The 22,812-nt window shown below is 48.6% G+C and overlaps 1 protein-coding gene across 1 annotated transcript in view; it reads right to left on the bottom strand.

Annotated features, from left to right (window-relative positions):
• STRIP2 (striatin interacting protein 2) overlaps window positions 1-22,812 on the bottom strand; it is a 58,091-nt gene that overhangs the window by 8,658 nt on the left and 26,621 nt on the right. The window contains exons 12-18 of the mRNA XM_039519906.1: window positions 22,321-22,384; window positions 20,865-20,936; window positions 20,113-20,187; window positions 18,116-18,213; window positions 17,266-17,392; window positions 13,810-13,910; window positions 11,595-11,661 (exon numbers count right to left, since the gene is read on the bottom strand). Coding sequence (XP_039375840.1) covers window positions 11,595-11,661; window positions 13,810-13,910; window positions 17,266-17,392; window positions 18,116-18,213; window positions 20,113-20,187; window positions 20,865-20,936; window positions 22,321-22,384 — 604 coding nt within the window. The remainder of the gene's footprint in view (window positions 1-11,594; window positions 11,662-13,809; window positions 13,911-17,265; window positions 17,393-18,115; window positions 18,214-20,112; window positions 20,188-20,864; window positions 20,937-22,320; window positions 22,385-22,812) is intronic.

Below are 22,812 nucleotides of genomic sequence, written 5' to 3' on the forward strand. Positions count from 1 at the left end.
CCAGTATATCCCACCAGCTCCTATTTGCGTAGATCATGTGTGTTTCTCTTCCAGGAGGAGCAGATCTAAAACAAGCACACATTGGACTAGAAGATCATCATATTTCTACGGTACCTTTCATCCCAAACGAGCCCCAGCAATACTTCCAAAGCAGCAGAACTGAAATGCAGCCACTTCTGGAGTGAAGGGCAGCAACTAACCATGCAGAGGGTGCTGCTCGACAGAGAAAATGGATATCATGGCCGAGGATGAAAGAACAAATTCCTACACGTACACAAAGCCCCCCCTAGTTTTTAAAAGGTGTTCATGCAGAGAAGACAGAACCTGGGATTTTAAGATCTTGTCTGAAAGGCCCATGCAGTTAACCCTGGTATTTCAAACCAGATCCAGTCCCTCAGGCTTTATCATCAATTTTGGGGGGTAATAAACATCAATTTTAAAAATAAAAAGAGACTAAAATGACCCCCCAAGTTGAGGATGTTAATTTGTATCTGATCTGTGACATCGGTGTCCAATTCGGGTGGTAAGCGCCTCATGGCAGGAACCATTTTCTTCTATTTGTACACCCTTGATCTCTGTTGGTGCACAATAATCGACTTGGGAATAAGGGCAGACGCTAGTACTGGCGGATTTATAAGCCGTTTACGTTTGTCTAGCGAGCTAGGACTGCAGGAAATACCTAGGAACCCACTGGAAACTGAAACTTGCCACCTGGCACAAATACTAGGCCCACTCAGAGGAAGAGCTCTGAGCTGTGACAGGAGGCTGGGAGACAACGAAGCAGCTTTTGTAAGAAACGACACCTCTAAGACCAGGTCTACACTAGAAACTTTTGCCGGTATAATAACGTTTGTTAGAAGCGTGGGTTCTTTTTAAACAACATTTTTATAATCAGAAATAGCCCTAGTGTAGACATTTATGCCAATAAAGACGTGATTTTGCCAGCATAGCTTATTTTGGTCAGGCAACTGGTATAAGCTAAACCAGTACAAGCATATTTTCACTGGCAGAAGCTGTGTCCACACAAGGAGGGTCTACCCGCACAGCTATAGCAGCGAACCTTTTCCAGTGCAGACTAGACTAGAGAGGCAATCCACCACTAAACATCAATGAAATGGCATGCAGATTTTAGCCCAGACAGGAGACCTGCCTGGCTGTAAAGTATTCCTCATGACAACGTACAGTCCTGACCTGCAATCTGCAACCGGCTGTGTTCCTCCAGCCAGGACGCTTTCATGCACACACAGCTTTTTTTTTTTTTTTTACTGAACTAGTTTTGGTTTTGCTGCTGTTGTTTTTGGTTACTCGCAGTAACAGGATGGTGAGCTGGAATTCTTTTTGCGATCATCCTTACTTTAACTGTAAAGCTTAATTACTCTAAGTCTTCACACCTCCGTTATGAAGGAGCAATTATCCAACAGGCAACAAGCGCATCCCCTGGAATTACACTGGCTCACACGCTGTTCAACTCCTCTAATGAGGAAAGATTAAGCAAGACCCAGCTCTGCTCTTTTCTCACAGCGTTTTCACAAGAGACCAAAGAAGCGAGTCTCGTGTTCCCTGTCTGACGACAGTGTAACCAGGCGAGATCGCACTTCTTTCTTCCCTTTACCGGCTCCCTGGGGAACCCTGCCTCCCATCTGACAACAAAGTACATGCCACTCCGCCTGAGAAAGGGGGACAGGGACCCTGACTGACCCAAAGGTGGTGATGTTTTATCCTAGTCCTTTTCATTAACCTTCCTCCCCTCCCCCGCTTTGTTTTGGCCTGCCCCCGAAAAAGAAGCAAAGGTTTTAAAAATCTGAGTGATTTACTCTTTCTATATAAAATTTTCCATGGAAGCAGAATGTAAACACTTAATATATTTCTTTGTATTCAACCCGCACGAGGGATATTTTCATTCCCACAGGGTACAATCAACTGCTATGTCAGCTAAGAAATATGTAATCATAACATTCACAAAGTTCAAACCAGGGCATCCGTGAAGTATAACACCTTTTCTTTAGATGCAGAAAATTCTAGTTGAAGCAATACATTTCACACACTTTCTCTCTCCCTTCTCCCTTTTATAAGGAACATTAGGGCATGTTTCAGTCCTGTTAAATAAGGTGAGCTCAACTGGGGCTTGCAACCCCTCAAGGGGTCGCAAGGTTATTACATGGGGGTCGCAAGCTGTCAGCCTCCACCCCAAATCCTCCTTCACCTCCAGCTTTTATAATACTGTTTAATATAAAAAACTGTGTTTTTAATTTATAAGGTGTGGGGGGAGGAGGGGGTCGTACTCAGAGGCTTGCTGTGTGAAAGGGGTCAGCAGTACAAAAGTTTGAGAACCACTGAAAAATCAACACATGGTTGGGTTTTTGCGGGGAGGAGGTGGGTGGGGAGACAATTTTATTGCACTCATTAAAACATCACATGCCTGTAGCGGGGCAGCTGCCTCACTCCTGGAGAACAGGGGTTCAAACAGCCAAGCTAGGCCGATCGGGGAAGCAGCCACAGCTGTGGCCAGCTGAATTCGGGCCCAGCTGGCCCTGGTAAGAAGGCTGGGGGCCAGAAGCTGAAGTCTGACTCTAGCCCTGGAGGGAGAAGGGCCTAGCTGCCTGGGAACTGAGGGTATCTGAAGCAGGCAGTGCTGGGGAAAAGGGCAAGGGGGGCTGGGGACAGGGCTGGTGCCACCCATTAGGCAACTGGGGCGCTAGCATTGGCCTGTTAAACCCAGGGTTGCGAGTTCAATCCTTGAGGAGACCATTTGGGGAACTGGGGTAAAAATCTGGGGACTGGTCCTGCTTTGTGGCTTCCCTTCTTAAGGAAAATACTTTGCGCTTATCTTTACTGAATTTCATCTTGCTGAATTCAGACCAATAGAACAACTCTGGAGATACTGGATAGCCATTGAAGAATACAATCCTATTTTTAATCTTGTTCAATTCTGCTCCTCAAACTACTTCCTGTGAGTTCAACCACGTAATTACACATTGTATGAAAAAAAGAGTATTCATTGACTGGTTTTGATTTCCCCCACTCTTTACATTTAACTGATGGTCCCCTTGTTCATGTATTACAAGACAGTGAGAAAAAAGCTCCCAATCTACCCGTCTCCTCTAATTTGCCTCCTTTATAAGGCAAACCATCCCCGTCTTTTCAATCGCTCCTAAAATAGGCGTTTTTCCAGACCCTTGATCATTCTCATAACTCCTCGCTGAACCCTCTCCAGTTCTGCAATATCCCTTTTGCAAGGGGGGGGACCAGCATGGGACACAGGATCCTAATGAGGCTGCACCATGTATCTATGTAAAGGTATTAGGATAGTGTCTCTATTATTCTCCATCCCATTCCTTATACAGCCCAACATCGTTTGTTTTTTTTAATCTCAGCTGTACAGAGAACAGAGGTTTCATTGAGCTGTCTACAGTGACACCCAGGACCCTTTCTTGAATTGAGAGAGTCAGTTTAGAACCCTGTATAGTGTATGAATAGTTTCTTTTTTCCCCCTCCAATGTGCCTCCAATTACTTTGCATTGGTCAACCTTGAATTTAATCTGCCACTGTGTTGCCCATTTCCCTGGCTTGTTTAGATCTCACTGAAGCAGGGTGGATTGATTTAAATCAAAGCCATTTAAATCATGATTTAAATCACCAAGTGGAAGCCTCGATTTAAATCATTGATTTTAATCAACTCTTCCTTTTATGTGTCAGTTATTTTCTAAAGAAAGTTACATAGTTATTAGGTGCTATAACCATTAAACCATGTTGATATACAAATAAATAGACCCGTTGCACCAGATTTGGTACATCTTTTTGCTACCTAGGAGGGTACACTAGAACTACCGTAGAACTTCAGAGTTATGAACACCAAAATTACAAACTGACCCATCAACCACACACCTCATTTGGAATCAGAAGTACGCAGCAGAGAAAACACAGCAAATACAGGACAGCACTGTGTTAAACGTAAGCTACTAAAAAAAAGAAAGGGAAAGTTAAAAAAAAGATTTGACAAGGTAAGGGAACTGTTTCTGTGCTTGTTTCATTTAAATTAAGATGATTAAAAGCAGCATTTTCCTTCTATGTAGTAAAGTTTCAAAGCTGTATTAAGTCAATGTTCAGTTGTAAACTTTTCAAAGAACAACCAGAAAGTTTTGTTCAGAGTTACGAACATTTCAGAGTTACGAACAACCTCCATTCCCAAGGTGTTAGCAACTTTGAGGTTCTACTGTATATACATATATTTGAGTAATTATTTAGTTTAATATTTTCAGATTCTTATTCATTGTATATTGTTAGTATGTTAGAATATGGTGAATGATATATTGCTTATTTACTAGATAATGTTTTGCTCATGATTTGTGGCAAGCTGAATTAGGCTGGTAACTAGAATTTAATTAGACACACAACAGCATATAAAATTTATTCGTATTAAAACGAAACCACCTTAAGTGTTTTGGACACAAATTTCTCTTATCAAAGCACGTTTCACATTTCCAACTAAACGATATATTAAACAGAAGGATTAACTGTAGTCAGTGAATTGAACTGATTATTTTAGGTCAGCCTGGGAAAAATTTTCAAATATGCCTAAGTGAAAGTGACTGGAGCTTAAGTTCTTACTTGCCTAAATCTCTTGAAAATGAGACCGTCTCCTAAGCTACTTAGGCTGACCTATTCCATATTTATAAAGCTTGACCTCAAAAGTCAGATGTTTTCCCCATGATTCTGGGGCAGCCTTTAGCTCAAAGTTTTTGATAGATTCAGCATATTTAAGAGTTTATAATAAGTTTAGATCTTAACATACTTGGTATTCCATTAATATTTCATTATATTAACAGGTTTATTTTTTAAAAGAAAAAAAATTGATTTAAATATCAAAATCCGATTTAAATAAAAATATGATTTCTTTAAAATAATCGATTTTTATCCACCCTGTTCTGAAGTTCTTCACAGTCCTCTCTGGTCCCAATTAACCTAGATAACTTAGCAAAATTTGAAGATGACACAATCTCACTACTCACCTGTTTTCCAGATTATTAATATATTCCCCTAAGGCCCCCACTGTTAACCTTTTACCATGATGAAAACTGACCATTTAATCCTATTCTGCATTCCGTTTTCTAACCAGTTTTTTGAGCCATGACAATACTTTGCCTCTCACCCAATAACTACCCCTAGCTTCTTTAGTAGACTCTTGTAAGGGACCTTTGCTAAGGCCTTTTGGAAGTCTAAGTAATGTCATCTAGTTCTTCTATATCCACTACTTCATTGACATGTTCTCCATCATCATCTTCTTTGCCTTCACCTTGTCCAATTAGTCGTGGTTGGTGGCTTTTGTTCTTCATCGCCAAGAGAGCCTGTTGAATGCATCTTTCAAGCTGGCACCAACCTTCTTCATGTTCTCCTTCCATGTCTCCAACCACATTTTTCTAGATCTTCCTTGTGATCTTCATCCTGGGACTGCCAGATCTTGTACTCTCTGGCCAACATATCCGGTGTCATATTGCCTCATAAGACCCTGCCAGCGCAGTTTACTCCCTCAACTTTTCCGTGAGGGGGATTACCTGCACCACGGCTCGTACCATTCCACTGGATAGTTTATCAGCTCTTGTTATATGCAGTGTCCAGCTGAGTGTTCTCATTTTGGCAATGTGAACTGGTTGTATTTCTCTCTCTCTCTCGTTGGCCAGCATTCCGACATGGACGTCCTGGCTGGTCTAAGCACAGTCTTACACACTTTGCTCTTCAGTTTCCTTGGCTTATCCTTATTGCAGAGAATTCCCAGCAACTCCCTCCATTTGCACCAACTGTCTGCATGCAACTCCTAGCACCCGCATGCACATTCCCGTTGTGGCTCAACGATCAATGGAGGAATCTGAATTGTTGCCCAGATTTTAACTCTATACCATCTAGTTTTACCGGCTCCTCCTTGATGCAACGTGTGTATTCCACCTTTCATCTGCTGACTCATAAGCCATTTTCTTCCAACAATGCCCTCCATGGTCCTGGATCCCTTTCCGCTTGGTATACGGGTGCACAGCAATACAAATAAATAATGATGTCTAAAGAATTCTAAGAGATTAGTGAGACAATTTTCCTTTGCTGAATCTGTGCTGGTTAGACCCTATCAGATCCTGATCTTCCAGATGATTTGTTATTCTATTTCTGATTATCTTCCTTCATTGCTCCCTTTAACCTTGGGTGGTCCAGTGGATCCAATGATTCTTTTGTAGGCTTCCTGTGTCTGAAACAAAGACTCTCGTGTTGGTTTTACCTCGAGCTATTTGCTCTTTGAACTCCATTTTGGCCCTTCGAATTTGCCTTTTACTTAAAGCCTGCTGTTATTTATGCTCTGTTTACTGGATTCAGTAGGGTTAGATTTCCAAATTTTAAAGGATTTCTGTTTGGCTTGAAGAGGCTCTCAAAACCTTGGCATTTAGGCCTGGTCTTCACTAGGAAATTAAGTCAATACAACTATGTTGCTCAGGGGTGTGAAAAATCCATGCCCCTGAGCAACACAATTAAACAGACCTAACCCAGGGTGTAGACAGCGCTAGGTCGAAGGGAGAATTCTCCAGTCGACCTAACTACTGCCTCTTGGGGGGGGTGGATTACCTGCGCCAATGGCAGAACCCTTCCCATTGGTGTAGGTAGCATCTTCACTGCAGTGTTTTAAGTGTAGACAAGCCCTTAGGCACATAATGGTTTACTCCATGGCCTCCTGGTTCTCTTTTTAGTCAGTGGTACGCATGTCTTCTGAGACTGTTTTCCTTAGTAGTGTCCAAGTCACCTCCAGGGATTTTATGGCCTTTACTTTCAGCTTTATGTCCTTTTTGACTAATCTTCTCAGGTTATTCAAATCTCCTCTTCTAAAGTTTAGTGTCACTTTCTGGTACTGTACCTGTCCTATGGATGTTAAACCTAATTATACTGTAGCTACTCTGCCTTAATAGCTCAGCAACTATCTCCACTCGAACTAGCTTCAGTGTGTTACTTAAGACTAAATCCAGAACAGTTTCTCCCCTAGTGTGCACCAGAAGGAGAGGTGTACAGTAACTGGAGTTTGAGAGGTTTTGTCCCTATGGGTGCTCTACTGTCGGATGTGCGTGTGCCCATGTACTCTTGACCGGAGCACCTGTGCGTCCAAACATCCTCATGCTCCGATGTGAGAGTATTTAGGGAGGGATGTACCCGCTGATGCTCTATTTTGTCCTCAACTTGTAGTGGAGTTAAAAATTGAGGCAAAACCTTGCCTGACCCCTTCTCTCCTATCCAGGGATGGGGGAAAGGGCCAATATTCCACCCCTCTGGGGAGCAGGATCCCTGCCTGGCCCCCAGTTCAGGGATAACATAAGAACGGCCATACTGGGTCAGACCAGTGGTCCATCTAGCCCAGCATCCAGTCCTCTGACAGTGGCCAATGCCAGATGCTTCAGAGGGAATGAACAGAACAGGGCAGTTATTGAGTGATCCATGCCCAGCTTCTGGCAAACAGAGGGACACTTCAGAGCATGGTTTTGCATCCCTGCCAACCCTGGCTAATAGCCACTGATGGACCTATCCTCCATGAACTTGTCTAGTTCTCTTTTGAACCCTGTTATAGTCGTGGCCTTCACAACATCCTCTGGCAAGGAGTTCCACAGGTTGACTATGCACTGTGTGAAGAAATAGGATGGGGAAAAAGGAGAGGGGTTGCTCCCCCACACCAATGAGATGTGGCTGACATCCCTGCCAATCCAGGGGAGAGGGCTGGAAGGTGTCTCTCCTCTCTGCCCCCAAGGGAGAAGGGGAAAGGGGAAGGAGTGAGTCTGGACGGATTTCCTCCTTCATTCCAGAAGCGAGCTTGGTTGCTGGCATTAGGGGGCGAGTGGAGGACTTATGTCCCTGGCCCGTAACCACTGCTTTTAACGTGAGGTGACACCTGAAGGATCTCTCTTTTCCCCCCTATCTTGAGCAAGTTCTGCGGTTCTTTGGAGTGAACCATGGGGACAGGTCTGGGCTTTAACCCTTCCCCTTCCAAGGAACGGAGAAAAGGATGTTTGGGTTCAGAAGCAGCCAAAAGCCAAAGCATGTGTTGCATGAACTGCATGAGTGGGTATTGCACCCGTGTGACAAGAGGCAGGATCCCCAATGCACTCAGGAAGGGGAGCTGATGGTGGGTAATGCAGCTGTCCTTACGCTGGAGCACGAGGATTTATAGACTGCAGCAAGAGGCATGGACCTCTGGGTATTGCTGACTAAAATCTCTGATTGAGAACACACGGCGCATGGATATCCCGCAGTGGTGCACCCATCAGGGCAATAACTTGAAGAAGAACTAGCTCTTGCAAGAAGCAATTGCTTAAAGTGTTGAGAAATTGCTTCTCTAAACTTCACCCCCATGTGTCATTTGACCAGTTTCTATGTGAGCAGCTGCAGTGACTCATCACCACCTTATAGAATCACAGAATACCAGGGTTGGAAGGGACCTCAGGAGGTCATCTAGTCCCACCCCCTGCTCAAAGCAGAACCAATCCCCAGACAGATTTTTACCCCAGTTGCTGAGACCTGTGTTTGAGTTGCAATGGTACACAAGTCCACCATCCACAGCTATGATCCACTAGATCTGTTTAAATGCAGATGATTTAGGACTGGAAGATCTCCAGGAACCAGCATGGTCTAGTGGGATGAGCGGGTGATTGGGCACCAAAAGCTCCCAAATTCTAACTCTGGTTCTGCCAGGGACTTACCCAAGCTCCTCACACACACACACACACACTCTGTGCTCCGGCTCCTCCACCTGTCAAGTGAGGATAACATTCATCCCCATGACAGGAGAGTTATGAGGCGAAATCAGTGAACGTTCAGACAGCACTTCATAGTGGCTTGAAGTGCAAATTAAGAAATCAGCTGCAATTAGCAGAACATGCCACTAGATGTCACTGTTGCTTCAGAGAAAGTGAAGCCAAAGTGGCTTAAAAGTTCACTCCAGTTTAAACACAAAATCTGGCCTACTGGAGAAGTACATGTGTACTTCCTTATAGTCTTCTTTGTTTTTTTTTTTTGGAGACCTTCTTAAAAGGAGAACTTCTACTTCTCCCCAGCACCACTGAGTATGCAGAGGGTTTTTTTTAAACTGCCTTTTGGATGAAGCATGGAATTAATTTAGCTCCATCACTGATTTTATTGTTGCCCTGGCATCATTAGTGGTTTTGCAGCACCGCTTTGGGAATATCGTTAGTTCACTTGTACTCCCTCCCCTTTACCGGCCCTGCAAGAGCGGATCTCACGTGCTGCAGGCCCTGTAACAACGGTGGCTATTTGCTGTTTTCACCATGGGTGATGCTAAACAAACCCAACTGCACTACATATTACGGGCCAAGTTCTGCCCTTAGGCACACATGCAGTTGGATGACTGCCCCCTAGTGCATTCAAAAGCGGAATTTGAGCCTTCAGATGTAGACAACACTTCCCGCCCTGGTCTGACGCTGTCAACTCTTACAACGCTGAACAGCTCCCAGCAGGGCCGGTGCAAGGATGTTTCGCACCCTAGGCGAAACTTCCACCTTGCGCCCTCCCCCATCCCCGAGCCCCCGCCCTGAAGCGGCCCCCCCTCCCCGCGGCAGCTCCCCACTCTGCCCTGAGGCACCCTCTCCACCCCAGCTCACCCCTGCCCCGCCTCCTCCCCAAGCACGTTGTCGCCGCTTCATTTCTCCCGCCTCCCAGACTTGCGGCGCCAATCAGCTTAGGCGCTGCAAACCTGGGAGGCGGGAGAAGTGAAGCAGCGACGGCGTGCTCGGGGAGGAGGTGGGGCAGGGGTGAGCTGGGGCACGGAGTACCCTGCATGTCGCCCCCCCACCCCCGTACTTGCTGCAGGCGGCCCTCCCCGCACTCCCCTGCCCCAGCTCTCTCCACCTAAATGCCGGCGGCGACCGGGGCGGCCGAAGATCCGGCCGTCGCGGTCGCTGCCAAAGAAAATGGCGCCCCCCAAATCCTAGCGCCCTAGGCAACCGCCCTGGCTCCCAGGTGAATCATTGGATGGGCTAAGGGCTTGGAAGACCCACAATTAGGGCCCTACCTTAGTCACAGTCCATTCTGGTCAATTTCATGGCCAGAGGGTTTTAAAATCAGTCAATTTCACGATTTCAGATGTTTACATCTGAAATTTCATGGTGTTGTAACTGTGGGGGTCCTGACCCACAATGGGATCATGGGTGGGGGTTGTAAAGTTGTTGTAGGGAGGGTCCCAAGGTTGCCACCCCTCACTTCTGTGCAGGCTCCGAGCTTCCTGCAGTTAGAGACGGTTATCGGGGGTGGAGGTGGGTAGGATCTCCCCCGTGCTGCTGGGAGCGCCCCGGTCAGGGGCTCCTAGCTGCTAGTCCAAGCCAGATTAAGGCAGCCTCCCCCCCAGCCAATTTGGGGGCCCCCTGGAAAAATGGGTGCCCCAGCAGAAGCTGCAGGGTGGAAGCCCTGACCAGTTCACCCGAGTCCCAGCAGGAGCCCTGGGGGAAGAAGTCCCAAAGCCCTGAGCCCAGGCTGTCCTGAGCCCCAGCTGGAGTGGTGGGGGGTGCCCTGAGCTCTGGCTGGAACAGCAGGGGGTGGAAGCCGCAAGCCCGGGCTGTCCCTAGCTCCGGCTGGAAGCCAGGGCGAAGAAGCCCAGAGACTGGGCTGCCTTGGCTGGGGAGGAGGGGGGCAGCAGCTCCGAGGCCAGGCTGTCCCAGCTGCAGCCGCCGGGAGCAGAAGCCCCCATCCCAGCAGGAAGCCCCGAGCTCAGAACCCAGAGCTGTGGCAGGAGCCATGGGGGGAGGGCAGCATGGAGGGAGTCGGAGGGTGTACCACCCTCATTTCTGCGCCGCTTCTGGGAGTGAGTCTGATCTCAAGAGCAGCCATGCAGGGGAAGGACAACGTCTGTCCCTCCCCAGCATCTCCAGACTAGCAGCTAGGAGCCCCAGGCTCCCAGCAGCAGGGGAGATCAGATTTCACAGGGAAGGACTGATTTCATGGTCGTGACATGCTTTTCACAGCCATGGGCCCTACAGGTAATGTAGGGAACACTAGTCTGGACTGGCCTCTGGCTCACAGAAGATGGGCTGAGTCAGAGACAGTCCTTCCAGAGGAGAACCTTCCCCATCTCCCCACTTCCAGAAAGCCTCCAACTCCCCTCACTCTCCAGTCAAACACTCCCTGCTGCTGCCTGATCCAACCCTCCTCTCTGGGTTCCCAGGGTTACAACATAAAACGTGGAGTCTGAACTGCTCTTCAGAGTCCCTTTCAAATGACTGTGGCTGTGAACCTGCCATTATGATGCGTCACCTCCAGTCCACTTGTGTCTGACCTGGACACAGCAGCTTGCGCTTAACAGCAACCAGATATTGACGACTTCTGGTTGATAGCGACATTTTGCCAGGAATCCATCCTGTCCCATTGCCTGTCGTGTTAATGGGACTCCAAGGTTTGCCATGGCATGCTGCTTAGTGACATGTTTTTGAAGAAAAGCCTCAGGTCTGCGGGGCTGCAGCCGGAGAAGGAAGTGCTGGGACGTGGCTGCAGCCGGCGGTGAGCCCGTCCTAAGCGCTTCCTTCTGGGGCTGCAAAATCTGTTACAAAGGTTATTGACATTCTCCTTACCAGGCTTTCGGCGGTGAGCTCAGGCAGCTCATGGACTGTGCAGTGTGGATAATCCAGGACAGAGATGCTGTGGGAGACAGGCAAGGGGGAAAAAGTCAGTCATGAAGCAGGGGATCAGTATTCAAGGAGCTGTTCTAAAACGGTCTACGTTACTTTTCCCAATCAGCCATTACGATCTCCATCCCCAGCACATGCATCCGATGAAGCGGGTATTCACCCACGAAAGCTCATGCTCCGATACGTCTGTTAGTCTATAAGGTGCCACAGGACTCTCTGCTGCCATCCCTAGCACACTGCATCCACTACATCCTGCAGATTGGCAGGAGGTTAAGACTAGATGGTCCTTGCGATCCTTTCTAACCCTATGATTCTAGGATTCTTCATTACAGTGACTGCAGCTGGCACAGGCAGAACTGCGCAGCTGTGACTCCCCCACAGCCCACGTGCCAAGTTGTTGGGTGCTGCTAGAAAGTCACTTGCTTTCCAAGTAGGTCACGATTTCTCAAAAGGTTTTCTTAGTGTGAGCCACGCTGAACAGCCTGTCGTGGGGATGCACCTGCCTTTTACATCTCTGATTGACAGACTACCTCCCATCCTATTTCCAAACTCGTGACACCTTTGTCTCTCTGCTCAACAGAACTTGTCAATTTCATATTGCTCTAAAGTACATCCTGAGTGCAGTACTAAAGACTCGTAATTTGGATCCATTAAGCCAAGACAGATTAGCTATTTATATATTTAAAAAAAACCCCTAGGTTAAAATAATAAGAGATCTGACTAACAAACTGATAGCGGCAAGGAAATACAGAGTGACGGCTGCAAACCTCTCTACCATCCCTTCAGCTCTCATGCCTTAATATATGTAGCCAATAAAGAAGAATAAATACACCTGGTCCCCCATCTCAAGACATGCACACACCTAAAATAGCTGTAGCTCTTGCACTCTTTCATCTTTTAAATCGATCCACAGGGAACCTTTAAACAACAAGCTGACTTGCTGTACTGATTTCCGAGTCAGTGCCCATTCAGCATAAAATCCCCAAATCAGCCAGACTTCACATAACGCTCCTGTTACAGTAAGACCCCGTACAGAACTTCCACCTGCTCCCCAAAGATTGTACCCTGTTTCTATGCATGTTCAGAAACTGCTGCCCCACATTACTAACTTGCTCATTTACATACCTGAATGCAAGTTTTAGACTGTCAAGCAGTTTAGGCTCAAAGCTCAAAGGTTTTTGGGGAATCTTATAAAAGCTAAAATGAATAGAAACATTCTCAGCAAAAGCAAAACTGTTTGGATTTAAGCTTCCACGCACTGTAACTAATAGAGGAAAATTTGGATTTTTAACAGCTCTGGAGTGAACAATATGTTTATTGTGTTTCACCCCCAATTTCTGCCCATTCAAAAGAACAGAGACCAAATGGAAACGCAGCACCTTTCAATGACAAGAGAATAAACGTGCTCTGCACAAACAGCTGTTTTCCATCTTTAACTTTCTCAGATTAGAAGGGGAAAACAAATCCATTTCCTTTCCCTCTGTGTATACAAACCTACAGTGCAAGACCGAGATTAGTCCATATAGCCAACTGAAGTCCTATATGAAATGCCGTTACAGCTCATTGTTCTCTCATCAATAGTGAGAGTGGAACTGCACTTCGGGCGTGCTCAACTACCAAGTCCTCCAGTAAACAAACTTCCAGCTGTCCCATGTCCAGAAACTAACCAGAGAGCAACGGAGACAGAACTGTGCTTCTCTGGCAAGAACTTATGCATGTGTATCCTTATTCCTCTGTTCTCCATGAGGTGTAGGTGTGTGTGGTGTAGGTGTGTGTGCGCGCACATCCAGACATGGCATACATAGATTTAATTAACAAGTCCAATATCTCGAATCACAGAGTAAAATACAGGCCCTCCTATTTCAAGGCACTGATAAGTAGCAGCAGTGGAATTCAGCGATACTTCTGTGACTATTTAAAGCCAGCTGGTCAGGGTCCAGAGAGCTGAGTGAAAGACACAGGAGGTGAGAAAGGCCCAGGAGATTCTGTCTACCCCATGCCTCTATCCTGCACAGGATTGTTTCCATATTCTGTGTTCTCTAGTACTCTGGCCTGCCTGGAACATGCTGCCTGGGTGAGCACAAGGGGAAGATCTCCTCCACACACACAGCCCCTACAAAGTGCGGGAGGAAAAGGAACTGCTGCAAACGGGCTGTACCTGTTTTTGGCAGTGATGTAGGACAAAATATTCTGGTTGAAGAACTTCAGGATCAGTGGGATGCAGTTGGCAAACACCAAGTGCTGAGACACGTACTCAAACTGCAGAAAAGAGGTGAACGCACACTGTCAGGCAGTGCAGTTAAAAAAAACCAAACCATCAGCGAACAAAAGCCACATTTCCCGATCCAATTAAAAACCTTCCTCCATGGATTCACTGCAGCTGGCCTCACGGACCTTCTCTCCCTTGGCTCCTCCCCATATGCCCTGCGCCTGTCTCCTGTACCTTTCTCCCCACAACCCGACAATTGCTGGAGCGGGAGGGATCTCATCTGCAGCTCCTGCTCTTCGGAACAGCCTCCTTCTCTCTCTGCCAAATGGTCTCTCCAAGTTTCAACTAAAAACCAACCCCCCTCACCCTTGTACATGCATCTTCAGTTCTCTCCCTCGGTTAATATTTAATTCTAGAGGCTTTGGAAATATGGTTCCAATGGCTACAACCTAAAGCACAACTGATCTGTATACAGATTGCCACAAGTAGAGGCATTTCTGTCTAACCCCAATTACCCAGCATACTCCCACTGGAAGGAACGGTTTCTTCCTTTATTTTTTACACAGCGCAGAACAAGCTGTCGGTGCTCAATGACTTCGGACAGTGGTGATTCGTACACAATTAATACTTAGCTATTCTCTGCCTAGATATTTGGTGTTTAGGCACCAGAAGCCAGTCTCTTCCCACCGGAGCATCTTGAACCACTCACAAACATTAATGAATGAAGCCTCATGTTTCTCTCTTCCCTGACTGCGTTTTACGAAGAAAGACATTAAGGGCTTGTCTACATGGGGAGATATTCCAAAATAGCCACTGCTGGTTAACTCTGTGTGGACATGCTTATTCCAAATTAGCGTAAAGCACTTTGGAAGCGGATTGAACTAATTTGGAACGAGGCCAGAACAAGAGCATCCACATATTGACTTGGTCAGGAAGAGCTAATCTGCTTTCAGTTCACACTCTATTATAGTCCAGATTAATTTCCAGGTGTAGACAAGCCCTAAGGCACACAGAGGGGGGTGACTGGCCCAGGGTCACACAGCAAGCCAAACTCAGAGTCAAACCAAGGCCAAGGCGTTTGGACTCCTGGTTCCCAATTCCTAATACAGAGTCTGGGAGCAGGCACAGAAGCACTGTAAAACTGGCCCACAGGGGTCATTATTAAGCTGGTCTCAGCTAATAGCTTAGCCAAAGGGAGCTCCCTTTTTTGCTCACCAAGCAGAACTGTTGGTCCCTCTTTGGTTACGTCTACACTGCAGCTGGGAGTGAGCCATGCCCTAACTCAGGCAGAGCTAGTGTGCTAAAAACTGCACTGTGGGTGTCCGAGCACGGGGAGCAGCTCGGCTCACGGCCCAACTCCAGGCCTGCCTGAGCCCCTGGGTCTGTCCTGGGGGCCCAGCCCCAGACGCACGGCTCTATTTAGCCCATTAGCGAAAGCAGAGCCAGCTCGCGTCAGTCTGCCCAGGCTGGGAGGCACGTGCCCTCACAGTCTGCCAACAGAACCACGGGGGATGTACACAGAGACGGCACTGGAAGCAGGAGTGGTGGAAGCGCCCTGGGGCGGGAGGCGCACATGGGCCCGAACCGTGGCTCCGTGCCGTGAGTCCCCGCGAGGCCCTGCCCTCACACCACCCCTTCCCCCAAGGCCCTGCTCCCCTGCCACCTCTTCCTCCAAGAGCCCGCCCGCTCCTCTCCACCTACGCCCCCGTCGCTCGCTCTTACGGCTGGTAAAAAGTGGGGGGGCCATGGCGCTCTGTCCCCCGCGGGCTGGGCGTCTCCACTGATTAGACAAGTCCCTCCAGCTTTTGGCCAACCGCTGGCCAGCCCAGCACACTGGTGGTCTGACATCCCCATGTTTCCCAGAACTGGGTGACATTAGGGAGACCAGATGTCCTGATTTTATAGGGTCAGTCCCGATATTTGGGGCTCTGTCTTATATAGGTGCCTATTATACCCTGTCCCAATTTTTCACACTTGCTATCTGGCCACCCTCGGTGACATGCTGTTTGCAGATTAATTGCGAACAGGAAGAGGACCCTCATCTCTGCTGATCGCTCGGCACCACAATGGCCGAGCTCTGGTACAAGCTCCACAGCAGACAGACACAGCAGGGAGCACCTCTTGGCAAAGCCCCCGGGTGAACGAAGCACCTGGCCAGAACACCATTTTACCAGTAACCTCAGTGACCCTGATATGCACACATGCAGCTGAACGCAACATTTACACAAATATGAAGAGTCACAAAACTAGAGCCAGGACGTAAATCTGGTTTGTTCTGCTTGAAATGTAGTTTATTGCCCTGGCAGTTTTAGCTCACCAATAGCAGCTGGATCGCTGGGAGGTTCTTGGTTTTTTTGTTCTGTTTTCCAGCACAGGTGACAGATGCAAAAAGGCACTTTAATGTCTCACCCAGGGTTAAACAACAAGCAGGATCAGAACCTGCAGCCCCTGGATCCCATTTCTTTGCACTACCTGCTGGATCATAGAATATCAGGATTGGAAGGGACCTCAGGAGGTCATCTAGTCCAACCCCCTACTCAAAGCAGGACCAAACCCAACTAAATCATCCCAGCCAGGGCTTTGTCAAGCCTGACCTTAAAAACCTCTAAGGATGGAGATTCCACCACCTCCCTAGGGAACCCATTCCAGTGCTTTACCACCCTCCTAGTGAAATAGTGTTTCCTAATATCCAACCTAGACCTCCCCCACTGCAACCTGAGACCATTGCTCATGTACCCTCATGCCATGATAAAAGGGGGGGAATGAGAGAACGCCCTCCAGCACCGAGGGGAGCAGGAAGCAAACACATAAGGGGTCATGAGGGACCCACTGCAGATGGGGATCATAAAATGTAGCGTATGAATGTCATGCAAAGTGGCTGCAGTACTGGGCCGAGGATACAGCCCCATGTCTAGTCAGCCATTGTTAATAAGGGAACCTCTTAGCATGGTCACAACACCGTTTGATCCGGTTTAGACTCCGGCCAAACCAAACCGTGTTAGGACGCAAAGGCGAAAGTCTCTAACTCTTCAGATTCCTTAACTACCTGATGTTTAGACAAGGCCTCAGCGGGGTTTGGCTAGTCCCCATCCCCTTCCCACTCCTGGCAGGGGGGAAGAAAAGTCTTCCCTTCAGGCTGAACACGGGTGTAGCCGAGTTTCGGCCACTGTGCAATAGCCACGCGCAGGTTTACAAGGGGACTGCAGACACAACCTTGCAGAAGTGACCTGCACACAACCCAAGCCAAGACATTTACAGTCGCTTGTCCTGTGCTACTAACGCTACAGCGGATACGCCCTGGGGCGAATGGTCACCGCTGCGGTAGACCAGGCCACAGCTGCTCTCCAGGCGAGGGGATCTCTCAGGAAACACTAACCTGAACACATCTGCCTTCTCAAAGCTCACCTGGTAGATGTGGTTCACTTTGAAATGCTTCAGCAGCAGCAGCAGCGAGGCCGAAATGCTCTTCACAATGATCTCTTTGTGTCTGTTCACATCGACCCCCAATTTCATGCTCTGAAGAACCGTGATGCTGGTGCGGAAGGAGAAAGGGAGGGATGGATCCATGTACAAGGAGCATTACCGGGATGGGATTTTTGTTCTGAATGGTTTCTATTCATCTGCATGAGCTCTATATAAAGGGGATTCTTCACCGAACCTGCCACCCAGACAGGACCCCGTGCTTATCCCTGGGTCTCCTGCTCCCAACTCGTCCCGCCTAAGGGCACCATAGTGGGTCACAGAAGGGACTGATTACACTGCACAAGGAGAGTCTGGGGTGGAGCTTGTTGCAGGAGTTGAAGTGGAGTGAAAAGGGCTCTCCCAGAGACGCGCTCTGCCTACAGAGCAGTAAAGCTTCACTCCTTGTACTGGTTGGTTTAATTTTGACATCTGGCCATTAGCAGCCTTTTCTTTTCTGCTGCATTCTGGCCACAAGAGCTCTACTGAGACAGCTGAACAACCCTGGGTCACTCCCGGGAGAGATCAACTGGGGTCACGGCCATTCACGTTAACAGAGCATGAGGACTGGTCTGGTACAGCCTGCCGCTCTGAAAGGCTCAGAGGTCCAGGAAAGACCATTCACTCACATGGATCCCTTTTTCCCATGGAAACAGAAACTTGCATCTCCAAAGGGACACACGGATTCTGCCATCCCAGAAACAGGAAATCGCTGCATTACCCACATCAGCCAGGAAACCGCGCTGTTGCTGGAACAGCCAGCACTCAGCTGCCTGTCACCCACCCACGCACTTACGGCATCTCCTCGGGCAACACGTCCGCCAGGATGTTGATGGAGTCGGTCTTAGCTTTGGAAGTGGGCGCTGCAGCCAGGAGAATCTTCAGCAAAGCAATCTGCAGAGGGAGAGGAATCCCCCCAGCCCCCAAATACATTTAGAACAAGCAGGCACTAGAGGCCGGTGTACGAACAATACAGGGCGGAGGAGGGAATCCTTTTTCATTCGCGTGACGGAGCTGCAGCCTGGAGCCAGCGTTGGTCCCAGGTTATGTGCAGGACACACTCTGGGCTACTCATGAAACTAATGGGAGAAGCGAAGCCTACAGCAGAGCTGTAAGTAGATGTCCCACAAGGTGGGCAGTTCGGCTCTGGGAATTGGGAGTGGCACACCGACCCTTTCACGGTTGGGTTGCCTGTTCGAACTCAGCCAGGGAGTGACTCAAAGCGGTCACCGAGCTGTTTGCTGGCCCATCTGAAGCAAGCTGGTCGTTTGCAGTTCAGTTAGGGCAAGAGAGGGGTCCCCATCACAGACCCAGCACCTCACTGGCACTACCTGGAAGGGACCTCGAGAGGTCATCTAGTCCAGTCCCCTGCACTCATGGCAGGACTAAGTATTATCTAGATCATCCCTGACAGGGGTTTGTCTAACCTGCTCTTGAAAATCTCCAATGATGGAGATTCCACAACCTCCCTAGGCAATTCAGCCCAGTGCTTAACCACCCTGACAGTTAGGAAGTTTTTCCTAAGGTCCAACCTAAACCTCCCTTGCTGCAATTTAAGCCCATTGCTTCTTGTCCTATCCTCAGAGGTTAAGAAAAACAATTCTTCGCCCTTCTCCTTCTAACAACCTTTCATGTACTTGAAAACTTATGTCCCCTCTTCTCCAGACTAAACAAACCCAATTTTTTCAATCTTCACTCATAAGTCATGTTTTCTAGCCCTTTAATCATTTTGGTTCTTCAATTTGTCCACATCTTTCCTGAAATGCAGCGCCCAGAACTGGACACAATACTCCAGCTGAGGCCTTATCAGCGCGGAGTAGAGCGGAAGAACGACTTCTCGTGTCTTGCTTACAACACCCCTGCCAATACATCCCAGAATGATGTTTGCTTTTTTTGCACCAGCGTTACACTGTTGACTCATATTTAGCTTGTGATCCACTATAGTCCCCAGATCTCTTTCCGCAATACTCCTTCCTAGGCAGTCATTCCCCATTTTGTGTGTGTGCAACTGATTGTTCCTTCCTAAGTGGAGTACTTTGCATTTATCCTTATTGAATTTATTCCAATTACTTCAGACCATTTCTCCGATTTGCCCAGATCATTTTGAATTTTAATCCTATCCTCCAAAGCCCTTGCAACCCCCTCCCAGCTTCGTACTGTCAGCAAACATTATAAGTGTACTCTCAATGCCATTATCTAAATCACTGATGAAGATATTGAACAGAACCGGACCCAGAACTGATCCCTGCATAGGGTGACCAGATGTCCCAATTTTATAGGGACAGTCCCAATTTTTGTATCTTTTTCTTATATAGGCTCCTATTTCCACCCACCCCCGTCCCGAGTTTTCACATTTGCTGTCTGGTCACCCGATCCCTGCGGGACCCCACTCAATATGCCCTTCTAGCTTGACTATGAACCACTGATAACTACTCTCTGGGAACGATTTTCCAACCAGTTCTGCACTCCCCTTATAGAAGCTCCATCTAGGCTGCATTTCTCTAGTTTGTTTATGAGAAGGTCACGCGAGACAGTATCAAAAGCCTTACTAAAGTCAAGATATACCACATCTACTGCCTCCCCCCACCCACAAGGCTTGTTACCCTGTGATGGTCTCAGCAGAGAGGACAAAGGTCGGGTGGGCCAATGAAGCTGAACTCCCTCTTATCCCTGCAGGTCGCTCCAGCAGGTCAGGGCTGAACCATAGTCAGAAGGAAGCCTGCACTAATGATCTGAGTCTCCAGGGTGTTCAGTCCAGCACCAGTGGTGAGCTCTCGAAAAATACAGACTTACCATATACTGGGGGAGGTTGTATAACATTGCCCGATAGAGCATCTCACAGGGGGTCTCCTGAACTTCCTCCTCCCCCTGGCAGGCAGACAGATGCAGAAGGAAAAAACAGAGCTGTCACTCAGTCACTGAGGTACGTCAGAGACGCCCCCCAACCCCCACCCCAGCTCGAGATGGAGCAGCACCACATCTGTATCAGGACGCTGCCTGGCTTTTCAGCACTGCTGCTGGGACAGGTACAACCTGGATCCAAGCCCAAGAATGCTGTTGCCTTAGCGAAGGGGAGGCCAACGCGTGTCCTGAGATTCAAAGCAAACCTATGGCATTTGATGACACAGCTGTCATCTTTAATACAAACATGTAGCCTCCAATGACTATAAGTCCCAGCATGCAATGCTCCACCTTGTGCGACCCGCCCACTCGGATCAAGGTGAAGCAATGCATTTTGGGACCTGTAGTCCTTGCAGTCTGTACCTGTGTATCCATGCTGGTACCCGTTTCAGAAAGAAAACAGTGGTTGCCCTGTTCTGTTACATGTAACTTAGACGCAGCCCACAGGGTCCTAGCAAATGGAGAGCGAGATGCCACTTTCTAGACTCAACCTATTTCCATTCTACTTGGGTATCTCCACTGAAGCCCTCCGTGGACACACACAGAACAATCAGCACGCCATGGTAACTCTCTATGACGACACACTCCTTAGACATTGCTCCTTCAGACACACAGTCTAGCTGTGGAGGGTACTGGTTCCTTACCAGTGACATGGGACACTTCTCCAGCTCCTCTTCATTTTTGATCTGAACATCTGAGATAGAGACATACTTGTGCTGGAGAAACACAAACCAGAGAGGCAGAGTAACACCAGGACTGAAAGGGAAGGAACACGCTGGGCAATGAAAAACAGGCCTATCTCCCTCTCCTGTTCAGCTAGGGTAGGGTAAGATACAGATCCCACCAGAAAAGATCTTCACAGAGGTGTGAGAATTCATCCCTGCATGGGATACTCCTCTGGCTGTGACGTGCTTTACAAACTACCCATGCAGAAATCACTTCAGCCGGTACTGAAATGCAGCATCCTCTGGAGCACAACCCAGCGAGGGCTTAACAGTGCACCACAACATCGGCAAAGGAGAAGAGACAAAGTCTGCTGCACCATCCAAACGCAACTGCAGGGCGAGCTTAGTTTGGCCAACACCAGGGTTAACAACCTCAATGCTTGGGAAAGATTCCAGGGCAGATTTAATGACTGCAAATGGTAAAGCCGCCGACTTCATCACTTACTTATATTGCGAGAGCAGCCAGAGGCCCCAGTCAAGGACAGACTGTTAACAGACCCAGAGGGACAATTGAAAAAGGGGTGGGTGGGGAGAGTATCCTTCTCTTTAATTTCTTGTATCTGGTCTTCAGCCAGGTGCTGGAAAGCAATATGGACTGGGGCACAGGTGCTAACTTTTATTTTTCCCGGTGGGTGCTGCAACCCTGCTCCACCCCAAGTCCCCACCCCACCCCGCCCCTTCCTGCCATGCTCCGTCCCCACCCCCACTCCACCTCTACCCATCCATGCTCCGCCCCCTCCCCCAAGGCCCCGCCCCCACTCCACCCGCCCATGGTCTGCCCCCCGTCCACCCACCACTTGCTGCTCTCTCCCCTCCCCCAAGCACCTCCTGCCAGCTGCCAAACAGCTGATCTGGTGGCCCCACCTGAACAGCTGCTGCTGGTGAGTGTTGAGCAACCCGTTTTTTTTCCGGGGGTGCTTGAACGGGGATATAAGTACAGGGTGTGGGGGCGGGTTCAGGCTTCAGGAGTAATGTGAACTCTATTGGGGAAGCAATTCTAGCCGCACAGGATGGGTTAGCGGTCCAGGGTGAGAATACCTACACTCCCTAGTGCAACCAAGTTCAAATCCCCACCACACAGAGTTGACTCAGTCTGTCAGCCTCCCAAGGCAGGTAGATAGAGCTGCAAAGTTTGCATGCACGAGACGCTAAGCCAGACTTCCCACCTGCTCTGCGCGTGCACGGACCTTCTCTTTTGCATTGGTGATCCTGGCCAAAGATTTCCCACCCCAGAGGTGGCTGCATCCCAGTGCTGCCGGGTGTAAGAGCCAGTGGCATTCTAGCAATTCAAGACATCAGACAAGCCATCCCCTATATCAAGGTCCCACAGACCAGAACAACTGCAGATGTTTAAGGCACAGAGCCACTGCATTACCTGCTTTAGAGTCTTCACGCTTTCGTGGATGGGCCGGGGCAACCCTACTAAGGTATCCGTGTCCCTGCGGGAGGGGGAAGAAAGAAGAAGATCGATACAAGCCCGAAAGGGAGATCTGGAACGGACACTTTCCCTTTCAGATTTAGACCAGAAGTAAGACAGGCAGTCTGCTGTCAGACGAACGAAACCCAGATGTCCCAGGAACTCAATGTCTAAATGCCATGAACACCCACCCCTTTTCCCTCCATCTCCGCACCGCCGGAGGGGCTGACGCTCCTAGGACATGCGACAAAAGGCACAAGGTGAAATCCTGAACTCTGATACTCTGCTTTGCAACCACAGCTACACAGAAAGGAAAGGTCGGCAGCCAGCGCTTTCCAGCTCTGCTCCAAAGGGCACAGGTTCGTTCCTGACCCAGAGAGAAGAGCCCTCACTGAACCACCAAACATCCCTCCCTGCAGCGTCCGGTTGTTCTCTGAAGGTCTCCCAGGC

Source organism: Mauremys reevesii, linkage group 1 (assembly GCF_016161935.1).
Source record: "Mauremys reevesii isolate NIE-2019 linkage group 1, ASM1616193v1, whole genome shotgun sequence".
NCBI lineage: Eukaryota > Metazoa > Chordata > Testudines > Geoemydidae > Mauremys > Mauremys reevesii.